We start from the raw sequence: 21,431 nt of genomic DNA on the forward strand, positions 1-21,431 counted from the left end.
GTTTATAAGATTTTTATTTCTTTTTTAAAAATGGACATTAATATTCATTATAAATTTTCATCTAAAAACTCCCAATTTAGTGAAAACAAGACATTCAATGGCACACTAGCAGCAGAAGGGGCTTAACTACTAATCATTTTTATAAAGTCCTATCTGTATAAAAATAAACCCTAAAGAGAATAAAGGTAAACACTAAAGAGAATAAGCTCAACTAAAGTTAATAAGAAACAAGTATAAACATAAATAATACCATATCTTAAACAGGAATCTATGAAAGTCTTACTACATAAGGATTTTCACTCCAAGTAGACAAAATACATACTAATCTACAACTTAGAGGATAGCAAGTTAATAGATTTTCTCTTACTTGAAGCCTAACCAACCTCAGTGACATTTCTGGATAAAGCATAAAGTTAGTACTGTACATTTTAAAAGGAACGGTCCAGTTGTGTGTTCCCGGTGTTTAATTCCTCCTCTTCATTTACAGTACTGGCAGCAGCAACATGCCGTGGATTGTCTAGAATGTCTTTGTCAAATCTGTCTGCTGACTCCTCTTGATCCTCACCTGTATGAACCTCCTCAATGGTCTGTGCCCTGGGTGTGGTTGTTAACAAGTCTGAAAGAGAAATCATCATTATGACTCATTATAAGCACCTGACCCAATCTTACCTGATAAATACAAAGCTCTCCACAAGCTTTTATCAATGTAAAGCTGAAGATTAAGTTCATTTTAACTGGAAAGAATAACAATGTAGTCACACTAATTTTCACTTACGAATTATTATTATCTTGGGTGAAACCTGTTTTATAACACGGTACCTTCACTACTTAACCATAATTCTTATTTTCCCATTTCAAAAGGAAAACTACATTGGAAATTGAGAAAGTATGCAATCTCCTTCATTCAAAACCAATTTGCATTTTTTTAAATATAGTTTTAATAAACTTGGTTGTCTAGTTTCCAAACCCAGTCTGTTTTAAAAACAGCGAATTTTAAGACAGTTTTAAAAGAGAGAAGAGAATGCATCACATAAGCAAACTGACAGCTAAGTGACACAATGCGATAAAAAGTAATTAAGGACCTACTTAAGTCACAGCAAATGGCTCTAAAATCCTCAAAGGGTGCAGAAGGCATTTTATATGTCTAGAAAGTACCATAATAATTAATGTTCAAAATTACGATCCTAAAGATAAAATACAGGGCGCCTCAGCTGGTTAAGCGTCTGCCTTTGGCTTAGGTCATGATCCCAGGGTCCTGGGATATAACCCCACATTGGGCTCCCTGCTGAGCGGGGAGCCTGCTTTTCCTTCTGGCCCTCCCCCCTTGTGGTGTCTCTCTTTCTCTCTCAAATAAATAAATTTTTAAAATCTTTTAAAAAAAAAGCAAGTCACATACTTAAGGAGTCAGGGAAGAATGTACTTTTGAAAGATTCAGAATCAAGTTGAAGTGATTAAAATAATTTTTTAAGAGGTACTCATCTATCCAGAAAACCATCTTGGACTCATTTATTCTTTGAGGATTCCAAATAGCTCACACACACACGCAGGCACGCTCACGCTCTTTCTCAGATATACATAATATATGAGATTTTTCTATTCCTAGAGGAATTTTATTTTACAGATTGTAGAGAAGTTAAAATTTCTAACATGCCCCTGATATATTAATGGTAGCACATAAAACCCAGCATAAAATGTACCATTTCCGAGGGACTGACTATTACTCAGGAGCTTTGCCTGCCTTCTCTCGAAGGCCAGTTGTTTATTTCTCTCAATTCTCTGTTGTTGTTCTTCTGTTAGGCTTCTACTTGACTCAGAAGCAAAATTCTCACTTTCCAGTGAGTTTGTCAAAAAGGGATCTAATTGGGTAGCAGTTACGTCATGGCCAAGATTTTCCCCTTCTTCATCTGCAGTAGAAATGAAAGTTAGTACATCTGTAGTTAGAAAAAGGGCTTAATGCAGCTTTTAGTTAAAAACCAGTTTAAAGTAACAAGGTATCAGAACTGAAGAAACTGTTTCTTCAAATTGCTCTGGGGTGTGATAATGTTCCAAATACCGATGACCCTTGAACAACAGAGGGGTTAGGGATGCTGAACCCCCAGCACAGTCAAAAATCCACGTAGAACTTTTGCCTCCCCCAAGGTTAACTACTAATAGCCGACTGTTGACCAGAATACAAATAACATAATCAATTAAGACATATTATCTATATTAAATGTATTATATACTGTACTTTTAAAGTAAGCTAGAGAAAAGAAAATGTTATTAAAGAAAAGCTTAAGGGGGAGAAAACACATTTACAGTACTGAACCGTAAGAAATCTGTTAAGTGGACCTGCTCAATTTCAAACCCGTGTTGTTCAAGGACACCTGTACGTGCTTGATTCAAACAAGTAAAAGGAATATTTATAAATCATTTTAAAGAGACATTTTAAATAGTCAAATGGAAATACTAGTTTAAAAATATGCATGAACAGAAAGCACAAGTTCTTAGATATGATTAGAAATTATCTTCTGCTTGGGCTAATGAACTTAAAAGAATTCAAACCATATTCTTGCTTTACATTGAACAAAAACATTTTAGTAGCTTGCTATAGTGTCCATATAAAACAGTAATAATTTTATATAAGCTATTAAACTCAGACACAAAATGAAAAAGGAGGGGTGCCTAACTGGCTCAGTCAGTGCATGTGACTCTTGATCCTGGGGTTGTGAATTTAAGACCCACACTGCATGTAGAGATTACTTAAAAATACCACCTTTCAAAAAAAAGTGAAAGAAAAATAAATTTAGAGATCTATAGGCCTATCTCCACGTTAATTTAAAGAACTGTGCTCCCTACATTAGTCCTATTACATTCTTAAAGCCTATATACCAGTTACCTCAAAGTAAGATGCTCCTAACATCCACAGAGATACAGAAAGTAAATATTGCGTCTTCCATTTATATTTAAGAATTCAGAAAAATTGAGCTCACTTAAAGGACAGGCAGTGACAAACTATCATTTATCTATATGACAGTTACTGTGTGGCCTGGATGCAGACAGCTCCACACACAGAAGGGCGGAAGAGCTGAGCCCTCAGTCATTTTTTGAATTTCAGCATACTGTGACATACAGCTGATTCTGATCGCCCAGTTAAGCAGACTGTCTAGTTTTAACACCAAAGCAACCCCAACAAAATGCACAAGTGGTAGCTTAAAATTTTTGCAAAATAACAATATATAGAAAAGAAGTTGGACAAAATAGAGACGCAAGGGAGAACTAAGAAAACAGCAAAGCTGACACTTCACCTTCTCCCTACATCATTCACATTAGAGGGTTAAAAAAAAAAAAAAAAAAGACACCATCTGATCTGACAAGTAGGCAAAAAAAAAAAAATCGTATCACCAAGACCACCATTTGAAATATGAATTTACACACACTAACCTTGTCCTATGTATATACTGTGCCTTGGGGTATTAGCTAATGTGTAGTAAAAACCATCACAACTAGCAAAACATTTAACACAAGACAAACCTATAATTATTCCAGTGAGGTTTAAAAATCCTATGATATTTTATTTTACAACGAAATCCCTTTTGAGGTTTCTTCCTTAACAATGAGAGACAAAAAGCAATACACTTTTCCTTCCTGACATGGAAAAAAAAATGTAGCAAGAAACTAAGATGCATTCCTTTGTCAGGAAATATTGATGGAATACAGAGAGAAAACATCGCTAGAGAGGTTAAGAAACAAGTATTAGAACCAATTATGCAATTTTGGGGTTTTCTACTATGCTTCACCTTGCAGGGTGTACAGGATTCCGAATTACTAATAATGACATACATAAACAACTACTGTTTTTGTGAACCATGAAAGGAAAGATCTCTTCAATAGCATATGGTCTCTTTAATACGTTTTATGGAAAACCAATGTGAACATAACCACTGGTGGAGCTTTGACTGACAAAACTGGGATAAAAAAATGAGAACCACACATGAAATTCACTCATTGCCACATCAACAGGCAAGCGATTATGGCAAACGAGTTTAAGACAAATATTCAACGTGCTACAGGATGCCATCATCTTGGCACACACAAACTAACAGATAAGCAAATACACAATAATTTAAGGGAAATAAGTACTATGGGGGAAAAAAAGGACAGGGGAATCAGGACCGAGGGTGGGAGTATGGTTTTAATAGTGTGGTCAGGGAGACTTCACTGAGTTGATATTTGAGCACAGTTTGAAGGGGTAAGAGAGCCATGCAGACTTGAGGGCAGGAAGGAGGACAAAGGATGTGTTCAAGGCAGAGTATAAGAGTGCAAAAGCCTTAAGACAAAAATGTGCCTGGGAGAGTCAAAGAACAGCGAGGAGGCAAGTAGTCACTAAAGCAGTTTGAGTGGAGAACTGTAAAAGATACATTCAGAGGCAAGGGAGCTGGGGTAAGGAGGAGATACTGTAGGGCCAAGGACATAAGGATTTTGGCTTTTGCTTTGGGTGAAAGAAGGAGCCACTACAGGGCTCTGAGCAGAGGAGCTACAGGACTATGTATCTGTCAAATATTAAAATTTATTTTTTTTAAAGATTTTATTTATTTGAGGGAGAGAGTGAGCCAGAAAGAGAGAGCATGAGCAGGGGGAGGGGCAGAGGGAGAGGGAGAAACAGACTCCCCACTGAGCAGGGAGCCTGATGCGGGGCTTGATCCCTGGCCTCTGGCATCATGACCTGAGCTGAAGGAAGACACTTAACCAACTGAGCCACCCAGGTGCCCCCAAAATACTAAAATTTAACCCCTGATTAACTTTAAAGAAAAACAATTGATTGAAAAAAGGTAGATGATGGGGCGCCTGGGTGGCTCAGTCGTTAAGTGTCTGCCTTCAGTTCAGGGCGTGATCCCGGCGTTCTGGGATCGAGCCCCACATCAGGCTCCTCTGTTGGGAGCCTGCTTCTTCCTCTCCCACTACCCCTGCTTGTCTCTCCCTCACTGGCTGTCTCTGTGTCAAATAAATAAATAAAATCTTTAAAAAAAGAAAAAAGAAAAAAGGTAGATGATAATTTGCTTGTGAACTTCAACAAAAATCCTTGCATTAGTGAATGGGATGGGAAAATGAATACCAAATGTTACATGCAGTTAATGATACTCTACTTCTATTTGGATGAATCTGAGTAAGGTAAAACCAAGATTTGGGGCAGGGAACGACTATCTACAACTGCACCCTGAAATCACTGATCAGGTATCAACCCAAAATTTTGGAAGAAAGAACATATTCAGTAGACTATTAAGCCACATTGCTGTCACTTTAAAACCTCATGGTAATCTTCTAATGAGAATAAAAATGTACATTATTGTGGCTCAGTTGGTTAAGCGTCTGACTTCGGCTCAGGTCATGATCTCAGGGTCCTGGGATCAAGCCCTGGCATTGGGCTCCACATTCAGCAAGGCATCTGCTTCTCCCTCTCCCTGTGCCCCTCCCCTGGCTCATGCTCACGCTCATGCTCTCTCTCTCAAATAAATAAAATCTTTTTAAAAAATGTGTTATTTATCATATCAGTAGTACATGTATTATAAAAGTAAATTAATAAAATGCTCAAAACACCTTTACTGTTGTAGTGCCTTATCCAAAAGATCTAGAGACCATTCTCTTAGGATACAGAGAAGACAGATTCAACAACAAACAAGGCTGTGTGACAGAGGCCTCTTCTATGTACCCAGCATTTCAGGAAACCTGTAATCCCATCGACAGTCCTGTGTTAATTTATGCCTCTGCACAAATGAGTCCCTCTCCAAAATCACCTTTGCCTGAACTTTACTGCTTATCATTCAAAGTACTTGTGATTTGTCCTCTGCTTTCTTTCCCCTTCCCTTGGGTAAAAGCAACTATGCTCTCCTTTGCACCCTACCCTGTGCCCTGTATCTGTCTCCAATTTCAGCACCTATCAGAATAGAGGTGATGTTATGTCTCACTCATTCATTAGTCTGCTAGCCCATGAACCAAGGGGTCTGATCTTACTCATCTTTATCCTTGAAATTCTAACACACACTATGCAGCTCAAAAACTGCTACCAAATAAACTACCTAATCCAGTGGTATGTGCTGTGGAATTTACTGTAGCTATTGATCCCTTTCCATATACCAAATCCTATGCCATCGATACATACCATATCTTACCAAAATATTAAATCTTGGACTATTTAAATCACAATTCTTCACATTTTTAAAAGCAATTTATAAATAACTTGGGAGGATTCTACAGGGAGCCTGTATTTTCTACCACATGTATTGAAAGTTTAAAAAACAAAAATGAACAAACATGTATGGAGCCATCGCACAGAGAATCTGATAACTATACAGACCCTGTCGGCAGGAACCATATGTTTTGATGTGTGTGACTGCCTATGGTTGCACTGTACAACTAACAAATGCAATCAATACCAGGAACAGTCACAGGGTCTTACTGAAGAACTACAGAGATCTTCCTCAACTAAAAATGGGGTTACATCCTGATAAGCCCATCATCAGTTGACAATATCTTAAGTTAAAAATGGATGTAATATACCTCATCTACTTTAAATGTGTTCAGAACACGGACATTAGCCCAGTTAGGCAAAATCACGTAATACAAAGCCTATTTTATAAGACAGTGTTGAATATCTCATGTAATTTACAGAATACTGTACGGAAAGTGGAAAACGGAACGGCTGTATGGGTACAAAACGGTTGTCAGTCTACCGGTCGTTTACCCTCACGATCACGCGGCTGGCTGGGCAGCGTGGCTGCTCCTGCCCAGCATCACGGCAGGGTATCATAGCACACACGCTAGCCTGGGGAAAAAGTCAAAATCTGAAATTCTAAGTATGGTTTCCACTGAATGCATAGCACTTCTGCACCATCGAATAATCGTAAGTCAAACCATTGTTAAGTTGGGGACTATCCATGTACAGGATCTGCACTCTTAAGAGAAATGTAAACTATTTCATCATCAAATTATTTTAATTCCCCAAAGCCACTTTTAATGGTGTGTATGTAGAAGACTACACCTTGTCATTTATTTTCATTAACCGAGCACTACAAAGGATCAATGGGTCATCAGTTCTCAAAGGCTCAACTTCTGTGACTAAATATACTTTTACAACATCTCTTAATGGCACTGCAGGCATGCCTTTAAGAAACAAGTGTCAAACATTCTAGATGTACCAAGGCATTTTAACTCATTCCTATTTACTGTAATTATGTTTACTCAGTTACCCAATATAGAAGAACCCAGTGCTTAATCTACCCCTGCCCCCAACTAGATCTATTTCTAAAAGCAAAAATATTATAAATAAACCTATAGGGGCGCCTGGGTGGCTCAGTCAGTTAAGCATCTGCTTTCGGCTCAGGTCATGATCCCAGGGTCCTGGGATCAAACCCCACGTCGGGCTTCCTGCTCAGTGGAGAGCCTGCTTCTCCCTCTCCCTCTGCCTGCTGCTCACCCTGCTGGTGCACTCTTTCTCTCTCTCTCTCTCTCAAATAAATAAAATCTTTAAACTAAGTAAATACATAAATAAACCTATATTCTTACCATTATTGCTAATAAAATCTTCATGTAAAATAGGCAGGTCAAGTCGAATTCGTTTTAAACAGGTCTGAAAATAAAGATATTTTTACATCTTCATCAGTAACATTTGGGGGAAAACGAGTATTCAATTCTTAGTTTCAAAAAAGTTGTTCTTCAAATAACTACTATCAATTTTTCTTCAACCAAGACAGATTTCAAAATGAAAACGCCCAACAGTGACTTAGCTTCAACTAAAATCCATCTGTGGCACTATTTAACATTATGAATGATATTCATAATAATCTCAATACCTACCTGAACTTCCTTTTTACTTCCCAGGTATTCAACTCTGTCAATAAAATCCTCGAATTGCAGTTTAGGGAATAGCCTATGTGCCCAATGCTCCATGTGTCTGATTAGCGTTTTCAAGTCTTCAGCCTGGCACATAAAAATAAAAATGCTAAATAGAAGACTCATTCTCACAGCTGACCTTGTCAGCAGATTTTAGAATTGAATAGTAATGCCAAAGTCACTGGTGTCATTTTATATTTATAAGGTTAAGAAACTTCTGAAGAAACTTTAAGAAGAAAACTGTTTTTTGAGCTTAGAGGATTGCAGTCTAGAAGAGCACTGGATATAGACTTAAAAAAAAAAAAAAACCCCAGTATGAAAATTAAATAAAAATTAAAAGATAATCATGTATCCTTTTTTTTTTTTTTAAGAATTTATTTATTTAGGGCGCCTGGGTGGCTGAGTCAGTTAAGCGTCTGCCTTTGGCTCAGGTCATGATCCTGGGGTCCTGGGATCGAGCCACATGCCCAGGGGAGCCTGCTTCTCCCCCTCCCCTTGCTCATGCTCTCTCTCACTCACTCTCTCTCAAATAAATAATAAAATCTTTAAAAAAAATTTTTTTTATTTGAGAGAGCGCGCATGCGCAAGAGAGAGCACAAGCAAGTGGAGCAGCAGAGGGAGAGGGACAAGCAGGCTCCCTGCTGAGCAGGAAGCCCGATCTGAGCTGAAGGCAGATGGATAATCAAATATCTTTTCAGAACTGTAAAGTAGTATGTGAAAATAAGCTTTAATAAAATATGTCAAGATGCCTTTTAGGACTAACTAAACAAAATGACAGGCCCCTAAATCATATATAGAGAACAAAGCATTGAGAATTCAAAACTGTGAAAATATATTTAGAAATCCCCAGGGCAAAGTACAAAGACTAGCAACAACAGTTCAAACGTTCTCAGGGCACAATTCCTCTTTATATATGAAATTTCAATTTAATATTAAAATTTTTAAAAATGTAAATGAAAAAGTTTAATAAACTGGACTAATGAATAACAAAATTCCAAATTCCTGGTTTTAATGTAAAATATTTTATTCTTCTCTTAACAGTATTTTAAAGATTTATTTATTGTTGAGAAAGAATGTGTAAGGGACAGTGGGGAGGGCAGAGGGAGAGAAATCCCCAAGCAGACTCCCCACCGAGCGCGGAGCCGGACGTGAGGCTCTCTTGATCTCACAACCCTGAGATCATGACCCAAGTGGAAACGAAGAGTCAGACACTTAACTGAACCACCCAGGTGCCCCTAAACAGTATTTGAAAATAGAATAGTCAAGGGGCGCCTGGTGGCTCAGTTGGTTAAGCGTCTACCTTGGGCTCAGGTCATGATCCCAGGATCCTGGGATCAAGTCCTGCATTGGAATCCCTGCTTAACAGGGAGTCTGCTTCTCAGATAAATAATAATAAAAAAAATAGAATAGTCAAAAGCACAGGCTCTGGATCCCACTATATAGAATCAAATCTCAATCCTGCTACATAATAGCTGTGTGACTTTAAGCAAATCACTTTGCTGCTGTGCCTTCTTTTTCACGTATAAAATGAGAATATTATACACACTTTGTAGGGTTATGAGAAATAAGTAATACAAGTAAAGTGCCTGACACAAAGTATATACTCAAATACTGGCTATTACTGTTGTTACCCGTTCTTTCTAAGAAGCCAATGGTCAACCCTACCAGTAACTAAACATGTAATACTGAGAGACTGTGCTTGCTTCAGCAGCACATATATTATAGTAATACTAAAAGCAAGTGTTATCCTTCTCATTCTGATAATAAAGATAAGTTTGTTTGTTTTTAATTCAATCACCTAAGATTATTTTCCAGTTGTTGGGGGTAGCTGGTCAGTCACCTCACAACATCATGTTAGACCTGAGGGTCACAAAAGAAACACCTAAATACACCTAAATATGTCCCAAGTCATACATGGAGAAAAAAGCAGTGAGGATTCAACATTATGACAAAACAGTAAGAATCTCCAAGGGCAAAGTACAGAAGACTAAATAGCATAAACTCACGAAGCCCACCCTCACCCAGTGAAGAAACACAAAATTTTTATCCTTCATATAAACTCATTTATTTTAATAAAGTACTTATTATGAAAACGATGAAGACTTCATTAAATTCAAAGCACCAATTTCATCATTACAACTTGAAAATTTCAACAAGGACAATGAATTAACTGAGATGGTCTGGGTTTTTTTTTTGTTTTTAAGTAAGCTCTACGCCCAACATGGGGCTTGAACTCACAACCCCAAGATCGAGTCCCATGCTCCACTAACTGAGCCAGCTAGGTGTCCCTCTTTTTTTTTTTTTTTTTTTTTGAGATGGGTATGCTTTTAAAACATCCTGATTTACATTTAGTTTTGTGGCAAAATAGGACACAGACTTCTATTCTCTTCCTATCCAGGGAAGCTGAGCAAAGGTACTACAACTTTTCAGTCTCCCAGCTTTGAGATCTTAGATTTTTTGTTTTTATTTATTTTTTTTTAGGTAAGCTCTACACCCAGGGTGGGGCTTGTATGCACAACCCCAAGATCAGGAGTCACATGCTCTACCAACTGAGCCAGCCGGGCCCCCCTCTTGGGATTATTTCTGACTTCTTATTACCTCCTTATATCCAATTGTCTACAAGTACTACATGTTGTTTATCTCTCTACTACTACCCTATCAGGCTACCTTCACCTTGTTCACCTTCAGCCTGGTAGTGTGACAGTATCTGAACCGCTGTCTGCTTCCAGCCTCTTCCCTCTTTCCCACTACGCTGCATACCACACTAAGATGGTGCCCACTGTTGTATTAACATTACTCTGGCTGGGCTATGAAAGGGGAAGTCTAAGCTCTGCCCTTAACTGTTGGCATTGGACACTTAAAACTCTAAAAATTCCCAGTGCCTGGGTGGCTCAGTCAGCTAAGCGTCTGCCTTCAGCTCAGGTCATGATCCCAGGGTCCTGGGATGGAGCCCTGCATCAGGCTCCCTGCTCAGTGGGGAGTCTGCTTCTGCCGTTCCCTCTGCTTGTGCTCACTCTCTGTCAAACAACTAAATAAAAGCTTTAAAAGAACTCTAAAATTCCATTTCCTTAACTAGATAATGGGATCAACACACCTACCCCACAGGTTTAAGAATTAAAGAATATATTTGAAAATACTTCATAAACTGCAAAGCTCTACAAAGATAACTGCAAAAAATTGTATCTACACTCTACTTTATTCAAAGAGACTTTTAGGGGTGTCTGGGTGGCTCAGTCAGTTAAGCATCTGACTCTTAATCTCAGCCCAGGTCTTGATCTCACGGTTATGAGTTCAAGTAAAGCATGGAGCCCACTTGAAAAAAAAAAAAGAGAGAGACTTTTAAAATATAGATTTAGACAGTGATCAACAGTTCTTAAATGTCTTCATTTTTCAACTTAAATGATGCCTATTACAAATCAGACACATGACAAGATATGTGTCATACTTTGGGGACACTTAAGTGATTGATACAGGTAAAGTCTTTGCTCTCTTGAAACCTAAAATCGCTCTTTAAGGTAGACTAAGTCAATTTTATTCCTAGAAATTATAAAGTACAAACTGAGAGCTTACAAACTTAATTATGATTTTCCTAAAGCCACATAGTGGCAAAAATGAGACTATAAGACATGTTTTCTGATTCTTCAAGTAGTGCCCTTTCCACCACATCTTAGTTTCTCAAGAGATATAATGATAAATGATAGTATTTGTGAAACATTCTGAGATTCCTCAGAACATGATAACGGGCCCACAGTTCTACTGATATTTGAAAGAACAAAGAATAAAAAATCAGACATTTCTTACCTCATGACCTTTACCTTTAAATTTTGCCTTATCAAACACATGCCTCAATGCTGGAAGCCCTCTCTCTGAAATTAATCTGTGAAGAGAAATATGTTTTGAATTTCAGTTTTTCTAGAGCCATCAAGGCCAAAGCAAAATCATAAGCAGAAAAAATATTATCTGCTGAACTGAAAAAAAAAATGTGCCTGGCTGGCTCAGTCAGTTCAGCATTCAACTCTTGATTTCGGCTCAGGTCATGATCTCAGGGTCCTGAGATCAAGCCCCACAGTGGGCTCCACACTCAGTGGGGAGTCTGCTCAAGATTCTCTCTTTCCCTCCTTCTGCACACCCACCACTCTCTCTCAAATAAATAAATAAATCTTTAAAAAAAAAAAAAAGACAAATATCTGATCTCCAAATCATCCCAACTAAAAGTTTTTAATATAAGCAGGAAAAAATAACATAAAAAAAAGAATAAATGTTTAAGGAAATAGTAAATGTACCTCTGAGCATCCAGCTTGGGTATATTCCGTTTAACTGTTCTCTTTGGAGGTACAGGAACAGGTACTCCTCTCCCTGACTCTGGTGAAATAGACCAAGATTTAATATTACTTAAATAATTTAAGCCTCAGTTATAAAATATATCATTCCTATGCTAACAGATGGATAACTGAACACAGGCACTTTCTTCGAACTCTATACAGACCTTCATCAGCTTCAGCTCCTTCACCATCTTCTCTCTGTGGAGAGGCTGGAGGTGGAAAAGGAGGAAAAGTTTCATCTTCCACATGTTCATAATCTGGTAGGTCAATCAAGCCATTCTCCTGTGGCTCCAGCATCTTTTCCTCTACAAGAAAAAAATAAATAAACATGTTTATTCATCTAAGTAGTCTCCCTACCACACGGTTAAGTTCCACCTGCAGGAAAACGCATGTGTTTCCGTCAGTTAAACTGTATTTCAAACCCACGTCATGAAAAGAAGTGGAGGGACGCCTGGGTGGCACAGCGGTTAAGCGTCTGCCTTCGGCTCAGGGCGTGATCCTGGCGTTATGGGATCGAGTCCCACATCAGGCTCCTCTGCTGTGAGCCTGCTTCTTCCTCTCCCACTCCCCCTGCTTATGTTCCCTCTCTCGCTGGCTGTCTCTATTTCTGTCAAATAAATAAATAAAATCTTTAAAAAAAAAAAGAAAGAAAGAAAGAAATGGAGACTAGTTATGGGAAAAAACAACTGGGTTAGAAATCAGAAGAAGTGAGTTCTAACATACATCCTACCACCCAATAACTGCATGATTTTCAATAAATTATTTTACCTCAACTGTTGAGTCTCCCCTCAGAGGGTTTCAAACTATGGTCCAAATGGGTGTGAAATAGGCAGGGTTCAGGTACCTCACCCCCACTTTAACCAGAGCAGCTTTTAAAAAAAAATCTGTTTACATATTCATCTTCTAGTTAAGGTTTCCTTTCACGGAAGGGAAATAATCCTCAGGCTGATAACTTGAAAGAACGCTTTTCAGTACCATTGAACTTGACCTCTTAGCAACATCTGAAGTATTTTTGTTCGCTTCTGAAACACAGTACTTGGTTTTCCTCCCTTTCTGGACACTCCTCCTGGATCTTCTGTGCAGATTCATCTTCTCCTAACCTGGTCAGTAAGCCTTCAAGACTCCATGCTAGGCCCTCTTCACTTCTTGATGCCCATGGTTTTAATAATCATTTATAGACGAATATTTATCTCTAATTTTTTATCTCTATCCTAGGCATCAAATCTGAGCTCCAGATCCCTACTTCTCACTTTACAGCTCTTCAATTTCACAAAGGCAACAGCAACTTCTCATGTACAAAACCAAATTTCTGAATTTTTCCAATTCAGTGAGTGACATCTATCCAGCCATGCAAGTAAGAAACCTGTAAGTCGGGATGCCTGGGTGGCTCAGTCGGTTAAGTGTCTGCCTTCAGCTCAGGTCATGATCCCAGGGTCCTGGGATCAAGTCCCATATTGGGCTCCTTATTCAGCAGGGAGTCTGCTTCTCCCTCTGCCTGCTCTGCGTGCCACTCCCCCTGCCTGTGCTCTTTCTCTCTCTGACAAATAAATAAATAAAATCTTAAAAAAGAAAGAAAGAAACAAAGAAACAAACAAACAAACAAACCTGTAAGTCATCGTTGATACTTCCTTCCCCTATCCTACATATCCTGTCCATTTTACGTCCTACACTTCGGTTAAGTCTTTCAGTTCTCCCTAACTCCACAATCACTTCCTAACATTTCTTCCTTTGGTTACTCCATTACTCATAACCACTTTTGCCTTTTTCAAACCATTCTCCATATAACAGCTAGACTGAAGCTCTGGAAATGTAAAGCCAATCACATTACCACTTAGCTTAAATATTTCAGTAGCTTTCTACTGCTCTTGGGCTAATGATAAAACTCCAAGGCTCTGCCTGGTTTGGCATCTTTCTACTTCTCCAGACTCACTTCACAAACTCTTCATGCGGTCTTCTTTCAGTTTCTTTAAAGAGCCATATCCCTCAGGCCTGAGTCCTTTACTGTTTCCTATCTTGAAGGCTCTTCCCAGACTCCTTATCTCTTTCAGATCTTGACTCTCACCTCCTCAGATAAGTCTACCCCAATTTCCCTGAATTAAATCCTCCTATAATAAACATTCAAAGTGTCAAGTATCAATTTCTTTTTTTTTTTTAAGATTTTATTTACTTATTCGACAGAGATAGAGACAGCCAGCGAGAGAGGGAACACAAGCAGGGGGAGTGGGAGAGGAAGAAGCAGGCTCATAGCGGAAGAGCCTGATGTGGGGCTCGATCCCATAACGCCAGGATCACGCCCTGAGCCGAAGGCAGACGCTTAACCGCTGTGCCACCCAGGAGCCCCTCAAGTATCAATTTCATAGCACTTACCCAGTTTCAATATTATGTTCCACTTCTGTGATTTGACTAATGTTTGTCTTCCATACTAAACTGCAGCTCTAAAAAGGCAAAGACCAGGTGAGTCTCTTTGTGCTCTACCACTGTATCCCCAAACCTGGTTATACAGCAGGTGCTCCATAAATATTTGTTGAATGAAGGAATAAAAATTCCAAAGCTTCCCTCAAACTGTAAAACTAGTACAGCTAGATGATCCCTAAAGTCTCTCCAATTCTAAATTTGCATGACCACAGACACCTAAAAACAAAACAATGTATCAATTCCTGATGATGACCCACCTTATCTTCAAGTAAGGTTCAATTAACCACAGATTTTCAAAATTGGAAAGGCAGGACTAGAGGTCATATAATCTAAAGTAGTTTCCTATCTACAATAAGTATATTCAAGTTAAGTTTAATTCTAGTCAAGTTTCTTTGGGAAGAAATGGGGTTCACACTTTTGACAAGAGCCAGCTGTGAATTTGATGGCAGGGCACAAACTACTATTTGATGGCAGGGCACAAACTACTATTTGATGGCAGGGCACAACTACTATTATGTGTAGCAAGATGCAGTGTAAGGAACTGGCCAAGCACGGGGTGGGGTTTGTCAATACACTGGTGGTGAATAGGGAGCTCTCTCTCTTTCACTTCTAGATGGTGGTTGCATACTGTTTTTAGACACTGAAATTCCCTTACCTTACCCCCTCTAGTCCTCAAACTCTCACAGGAGTGAAATAACAAGTTGAATATCCAAACTCCAATTCCTTCCCAGAACCTTAGGGGTCCAATGTCCAACTTCATCCAAATTATCAAAACAGCAGCCCGAGTCGAAAGGGAAGTCCCGCCAGACTGACTCCATGTCTTCCTTTGCTAGCCACCCTAAAACCACTTTCCCACCCCATTCCCCCCCACCACCCTTCCCATCCCCGCCCCCCCGGTCTCCCTTCAACTTCATTCATTCATTCATCCCACATTCACACGACGCTTTCTATGCCTAGACGCCCCGGTACAGAAAGTAGCCAGGGACGTAAAGGTGGACTGATGCACGTTCCCTCCCGCTAAAAGGCTGGGTTTGGCGAGAGGCGGACCCGAAAGAGAAACGACAGGTAAAAGTGCCCGCCCTCTTCCCCACAGGTCGGGGCCTCTCCGTACCGCTCTGCCCAGGCCCATCTCAGTCTTTTCCCCCAGCCTCCACACTCCCTCCCCGCGATCCCCCAGCACCCGTGCTCTCCGCCCTCCACGCTCGACCGCCGCTCCCCCGCAAGCCCTCCACTCGCCCCGTGCCCGCTCTCACCTCACGCGCACTGCGCCGGCCACAGCGGGAGGCTAGGCGCCGCGGCCAAACCGCGTGGATCGCGAGACTCTGGAGATCCCGCCGCGAGAAGAGGCCTCGGCGTTTGGCGCCAAATCTGCGCAGGGCTTGGGCGGAGCCCGCGGGACCCGCCTCCCCACGGGTGCCGCCCACCCACGTCCGTCCCCGCCTTTCCGGGGTCCCGCCCGCCCACCGCGCCCCTCCCGCCGCTTCCGCCCTCCGGAATTCCTCAGAGGAGGTGAACTTTATTTGCTTAAAGCTCGTTTTTTTGTTGAGCTCTAGGCGTTTTAGACTTTGGGGAATGGTCTGTTTTCTGGAAAACTGGCTTGTGGATGGAGCAGAAAGAATAGAGCCGAAAGAATTTGATAAGAAGCTACCGATTCTTCGGAGTTAATAACAATTCCTTGAACACTGAGTTTTATTGCTTATTGAATAATGAGCTGAGAAGAGAGGTGGTAAAGAGTTAGTGTTAGGAGTGTAGACACAAAAATGTAAAAAATACGTTACCTTTATTTTTTTATTTTTTTGAGTTCAGGGGCGCCTGACGACTGGCTCAGTCGATAGAGCGGGGGACTCTTGATCTCAGGGTAGTGAGTTCAAGCCCCACTTGGTAGAGTTTACTTAAAAAAAAAGTGAGTCCAAATATATTCGTATTTACTTATATGCCCGCACATACACGCAGGTGAGAAAAATAAATATATAACTAATACTTGTGGGGATGGGAACTGGGCATATGGGATGAGGTAGGTGGGGGACTTAACTCTGTACCTTTTTTTTAAAGTAAGCTTTACCCCAAAATGGGTTTTGAACTCATGACCCTGACATCAAGAATCACTCGCTCTACAACCTGAGCTACCCGGGCGCCCCTGCACCTTTTTTGAACATAGAAATACATTAACTATTCAAAAAGAAAAGTTACCTGCAGCAAATACAGCATCAAGATTTGACAAACCATGAAGATGAGTAGTGTTTGCAACATTATTCTCTCTACTTTTCTATAGCTTTATTTTATTGAAATTATAAAAGAATAAATCAAATGTGTGAGAATAAGATAAAATAAATTGCAATATATTATCTAAAATTATGTATACAAATATGTACCTGTACATTTTCCTTAGTTTTATGATTTATTTCTATACATTTATGTAGAAATATGTATAAAACTCATTTATTTATATCTATACATGCAAGATAATATATATTAATATTAAGCAATTAAGAAAATGAACACTGGAATGCCTGACTTGTTCAGTCGGGTAGAGCATGGGACTCTTGATCTCCAGGGTTGTAAGTTTGAGCCCCATGTTGGGTGTAGAGATTACTTAAAATCTTTAAAAAAAGAAAGAAAGAAAATTAACGTTAATTTGAAGGGGAACTATGTCAACTTCAAAAGTCTGAATAACTGAGACAAGAAACATTCTTCCAATTATCTAGATAATAGCCTATATTCCACGCAAATAAAGTAAATGTAAAAGCACTTCAAGAAATTGAAAAGTTATACCTGTCCCCTCACCCACTCCCACACACAAAAGCCCAGAGCAAAAGCTCTGAGGGTTTGAACCTCAGTTTCAACATTTACTACTTAGTGACCTTGGCCTGTGCTTCCATTTTCTCAGTATTAATAACAGAACCTACTGAATAGGGTTATGAGGAGGATGAAATTATAGTACTTAATGTTACTTTTTATTATCCATAAAATTTTTAGAATGTTTGATCCTTTGAGAAAATGTAAAGACCTTGGTAAGTAATTTGTGGGCCCATGTGACTATAACTACCACTGACATATTATTGTCAAAGTCTAATTGTCTTTTTTTGTTCATATGTGAGGAATACTAGAAATATATTTTCCATAGCAATTTTGCCAGAGATATAAAGATAGCTATCCCATGGACCATGTCATTAGCATGCTTTTAAAATAGCTTAATGGTTTTTCGTTTCTTTGGTTTAAAGATTTTCCTTTAATCTCTACAACCAACGTGGGGCTGGAACTCACAACCCAGAGATCAAAAGTCACATACTCGACTGACTGAGCCAGCCAGGCACCCCAAGAGTTTAATGTTTTTAAAAGTGAGTAGTATTTTTTTTTAAGATTTTATTTATTCATTCGACAGAGAGAGAGACAGCCAGTGAGAGAGGGAACACAAGCAGGGGGAGTGGGTGAGGAAGAAGGAGGCTCCCAGCGGAAGAGCCTGACATGGGGCTTGATCCCAGAACGCCAGGATCACGCCCTGAGCTGAAGACAGATGCCTAACGACTGAGCCACCCAGGCGCCCCTAAAAGTGAGTAGTATTAAAGAAAAAGACTATTAAAGAGCAAAGGTTGAGTGTGGAGTGTAAAAGTTTTTCTGGCAAGCAGAGAACCCACCCAGTCCAGAGATGAGGTTTGAAAAAAGAGGAATGGAATACATCTTTTAAAACCAAAAGACTACGAACTATTTCTATCTCACATTAAAAAAGTGAAGTCTCAGATTCTTGTTGATTGGTTGGTGTTATTTGGGCTTAACACTTAGGTGAGTGCTGGGCTGGCTGGTGGTAGTGGTCTGCTGTGTATTTGGGGACTGTGTCTCAAGACGGTGGCATCTATTTGTCCCTGGCTTGTACATGACATGCCCAAGTTGGGATCATATCAACCAACCAGGTCTACATCAGCATTAGCAATTAAGATGGCCAAGGCCAGAAATAATAAATTCAGATCCTATTCAGCTACAAATAACAGAAAAAAAACTAAAATAAACTGAAATAGCAATAAACAAAATAGAAAGCTTATTTGTTTCTCATATATAAGAAATCTGAAGGGGGAAGCCTGGGTGGCTCAGTTGGTTAAGCACCTGCCTTTGGCTCTGGTCATGATCCCAGGGTCCTGGAATCGAGTCCCACATCAGGTGCCCTGGTCAGCAGGGAGCCTGCTTCTCTCTCTGCCTGCCACTCGCCCCACTTGTTTTCTCTCTCTCTCTCCGACAAATAAATACATAAAATCTTAAAAAAAAAAAAAATATCTGGAGGAAATGAGTCCACAGTTGGTAAGGGGTTCCATGGTGTTAGGAATCCAGGCCCCTGTCTTCTTGGGTTTACCACATAAGCATCTCATTCTCAAGTTCACCTCGTCGTCCGAGATGGCTTCTAGAGCTGTGAGATCAAGAGTCACATGCTCTACAAACTGAGCCAGCTGGGTGCTCCTAAGCTTAATCATTTTTTATGTTTCTATTATTTTCTACTATTTTCTTCTATTAATCTCTACAACCAACGTGGGGGCTGGAACTCACAGTCAGCAGGAAAGAGGAAAAAACAGCACTTTTTAAGAACATTTCCCAGAAACTGCATACAATCCTGTTTACATCTCATTATGCAGAATGTAATCACATGGCCACACACAGCTGCAAAGGAGACCGGGAACATAATCTTTACTGCTAGTGGTCATGGCCCAGAAAAAATGTAGGGTTTCTGTTACTGTGGAAGGGGTAAAAAGATGTTGGGGGACATAGCCAACTGCCTCAAGTAACAAAATAGAAATAATAAAATGAATACATTTATTTTTCAAATCTACAATTTTGGAGTATTTCCAAAAATACTAAGAACATGAATAGCTGGTACTTTCACAATAATGCACACAAACAATCCTGAGCATAAGAGGACTATTACATCACTGTGCATTGTGTTACGCCTTTTGGAATCTTTCCTAGAATACATTCTTAAGCCACATTATTAGCTCTACTAAGAACTTAAAAGTCTGACGTGATCAAATCACTTTATTGCTCTGAGTCCGTTTGCCCTTTTGTAATACAAAAGGTGTGAATTAGATGATCCCCAAGGTACTATTTTAATGGAGGACACGGAATAGTAATAAACCAACAGGTACCTCTTGAGTACTCTTTTAGGTAATAAATCAAATGAGTTCATATAAATTTTGAATATGCTATGTTTGGGGACTCCCGTCATTTTATGAGTTTATCCCTAAGATGAAAGTTGAAAACTTACCTCTGCAAGGTTCCTTACTGCTAGATATACACTGGTTGCCCCAGTTTCCGCAAATGAATGAGATTTTAGGTCAGAAAAGGGTGAAGTGAAGACAGAGGCACTGTTTACAATCTGTTCTGACCATCCCCCCCCCATAATAATAATAACCACGTTCCAAGGGCAGCAGGGCTAGAGGTGCTAGTGGTCATGCTCAGCATCTAGCATCAGTGGTGAGAGTGGAAGTCCACTTTTGCTCAGTGGTAGAGGCACTTGTACCTAACCGTGGACTTACTACCACCAGGCTTCTGGGGTCTCCAGTGGAGCAGCAGAATAACACAATTTTGGCATTAGTACTGTGTAGCTCCCAAGCCTAATATTTTCTGCCCACTCAGATTGTGGGAGCCATCTGTATCCTTTAACACATTTCTTTTCTATTTAAACTAGTAATGAGAGGAGACTGGATTCTGTTACTTGCAATGAAGAACCCCAGTTAACACACGTTGACTAATTATAAATGATAAAAGAAAAAAAGACAATATACAATTAAATGCTGATTTACTTGGAACCCAAAAGTTGATAAGCGCTAGAAGAAAGATGAACAAGAGCTGGAGTAATCAGGAAACACTTCTGGAAAGATCCAGAGCTGGAGCAGAATCTTAGAATTTACTCCGATTTGGATATATGTATGGGAAATTGCCCTAAGATAAGGAAAATAATAGAAACATAAAAAATGATTAAGCTTAGGAGCACCCAGCTGGCTCAGTTTGTAGAGCATGTGACTCTTGATCTCACAGTCTTGAGTTCAAGCCCCATGGCGGGCATGGAGCCTACTTTAAAAAAAAAATGATTAAGCTTCAATAAAGAAACTGATCTACTCGACTCAGATTGTGTTGGTGGGAAGAATGAAACAACAAGATTAGGATAGCTGTTTTGAACAGAGGGTTCTCATTATAGATTCTGTTTTTTCATAGCCCCTGAAGATTTTAAATATTATTTGTATATAATTTTTGATACCTATAAAATTGTCATATTCATGTATGTTATAAAATATAACAGTAGCATACACACACCTGTCAACATGCCATCCAACCTAAGAACTATTCCTAGCTATATGTTTATCCCTTCTCCCATTCCCCTGACTCTCCCATCCCACTGAGACCACCACTATCCTGAATTTTGTATTTATCATTCCTTTAAAAACTAGTTTTAGTACGTATGTATGGGCCTAAAAATGTAAGCAATATGTTGTTTAATATTGCTTCTTTTTGAGCTTTATACAAATGATATCAAAATACGTAATCTGCTTAGTCTTGCTTTTCTCACTCCATATTTTGTTTTGTGATTGTTCCATGTTGTTTCAGACAATTGTAGTTTAGAAATTTGTCACTGCTATATATTATTCCATTATCGGATGTGCCATGATTTATTTAACCATTTTCTTGTTGATAAACATTTGGAATGGTTTGAGGGTTTTGCAACTATGAACAACAGTGCTGCTATTGAGCATTTATATATGTGTTTCACATATGCATTCTTAGATGTGTATTGTTACATGTGTATTGATTGTCATATGTATATTGATTTATATGTATGTAAATCAA

General features: G+C 39.4%; 2 protein-coding genes and 1 non-coding gene across 6 annotated transcripts in view; 1 reads left to right on the forward strand and 2 right to left on the reverse strand.

The window, feature by feature from the left end:
• TIPIN (TIMELESS interacting protein) lies at positions 1-15,949 on the reverse strand. 3 transcript variants are annotated; one of them, XM_026478352.4, is made up of 9 exons: positions 15,860-15,942; positions 14,559-14,626; positions 12,356-12,496; positions 12,153-12,231; positions 11,671-11,746; positions 7,834-7,956; positions 7,543-7,606; positions 1,698-1,904; positions 1-616 (listed from the first exon to the last, which is right to left on the reverse strand). In XM_026478352.4, the coding sequence occupies exons 3-9, from the start codon at positions 12,486-12,488 to the stop codon at positions 429-431; spliced, it is 870 nt and encodes a 289-aa protein (XP_026334137.2). In that variant the 5' UTR covers positions 12,489-12,496; positions 14,559-14,626; positions 15,860-15,942; the 3' UTR covers positions 1-428. The 3 variants fall into 3 exon arrangements, with proteins under 3 accessions (XP_026334137.2, XP_026334138.2, XP_057159648.1); XM_026478353.4 differs by lacking the exon at positions 14,559-14,626 and having other exon boundaries at positions 15,860-15,949; XM_057303665.1 differs by lacking the exons at positions 14,559-14,626; positions 15,860-15,942 and adding an exon at positions 12,618-12,798.
• LOC113241046 (small Cajal body-specific RNA 14) lies at positions 6,291-6,426 on the reverse strand. Its single transcript, XR_003311402.2, has one exon. It is a non-coding gene; the product is annotated as a small Cajal body-specific RNA 14 (non-coding RNA).
• Positions 15,950-16,033: 84 nt separating the features above from the next.
• The window catches only part of MAP2K1 (mitogen-activated protein kinase kinase 1), a 95,837-nt gene continuing 90,439 nt past the window's right edge, over positions 16,034-21,431 (forward strand). The window contains exons 1-2 of one of the 2 annotated variants that reach the window (XM_057303649.1): positions 16,034-16,115; positions 17,989-18,156. The gene's annotated coding sequence lies outside the window, so the exon portion shown is untranslated. The remainder of the gene's footprint in view (positions 16,116-17,988; positions 18,157-21,431) is intronic. The other variant, XM_057303650.1, reaches the window with a different exon arrangement.

Source organism: Ursus arctos, unplaced genomic scaffold, assembly GCF_023065955.2.
Source record: "Ursus arctos isolate Adak ecotype North America unplaced genomic scaffold, UrsArc2.0 scaffold_28, whole genome shotgun sequence".
In the NCBI taxonomy this organism is placed as follows: Eukaryota; Metazoa; Chordata; class Mammalia; order Carnivora; family Ursidae; genus Ursus; species Ursus arctos.

Bases quoted from the DNA above. Each gene is read 5' to 3' on its own strand.
- TIPIN (XM_026478353.4), bottom strand. From the start codon at position 12,488: ATGCTGGAGCCACAGGAGAATGGCTTGATTGACCTACCAGATTATGAA. The intron at 11,747-12,152 runs GTACATTTACTA...TTCTCTTCACAG, and splicing joins CCCAAGCTGGATGCTCAGAG to ATTAATTTCAGAGAGAGGGC. The intron at 617-1,697 runs GTACATTTTATG...TTTCTCTTTCAG, and splicing joins TAGTCAGTCCCTCGGAAATG to ACTTGTTAACAACCACACCC.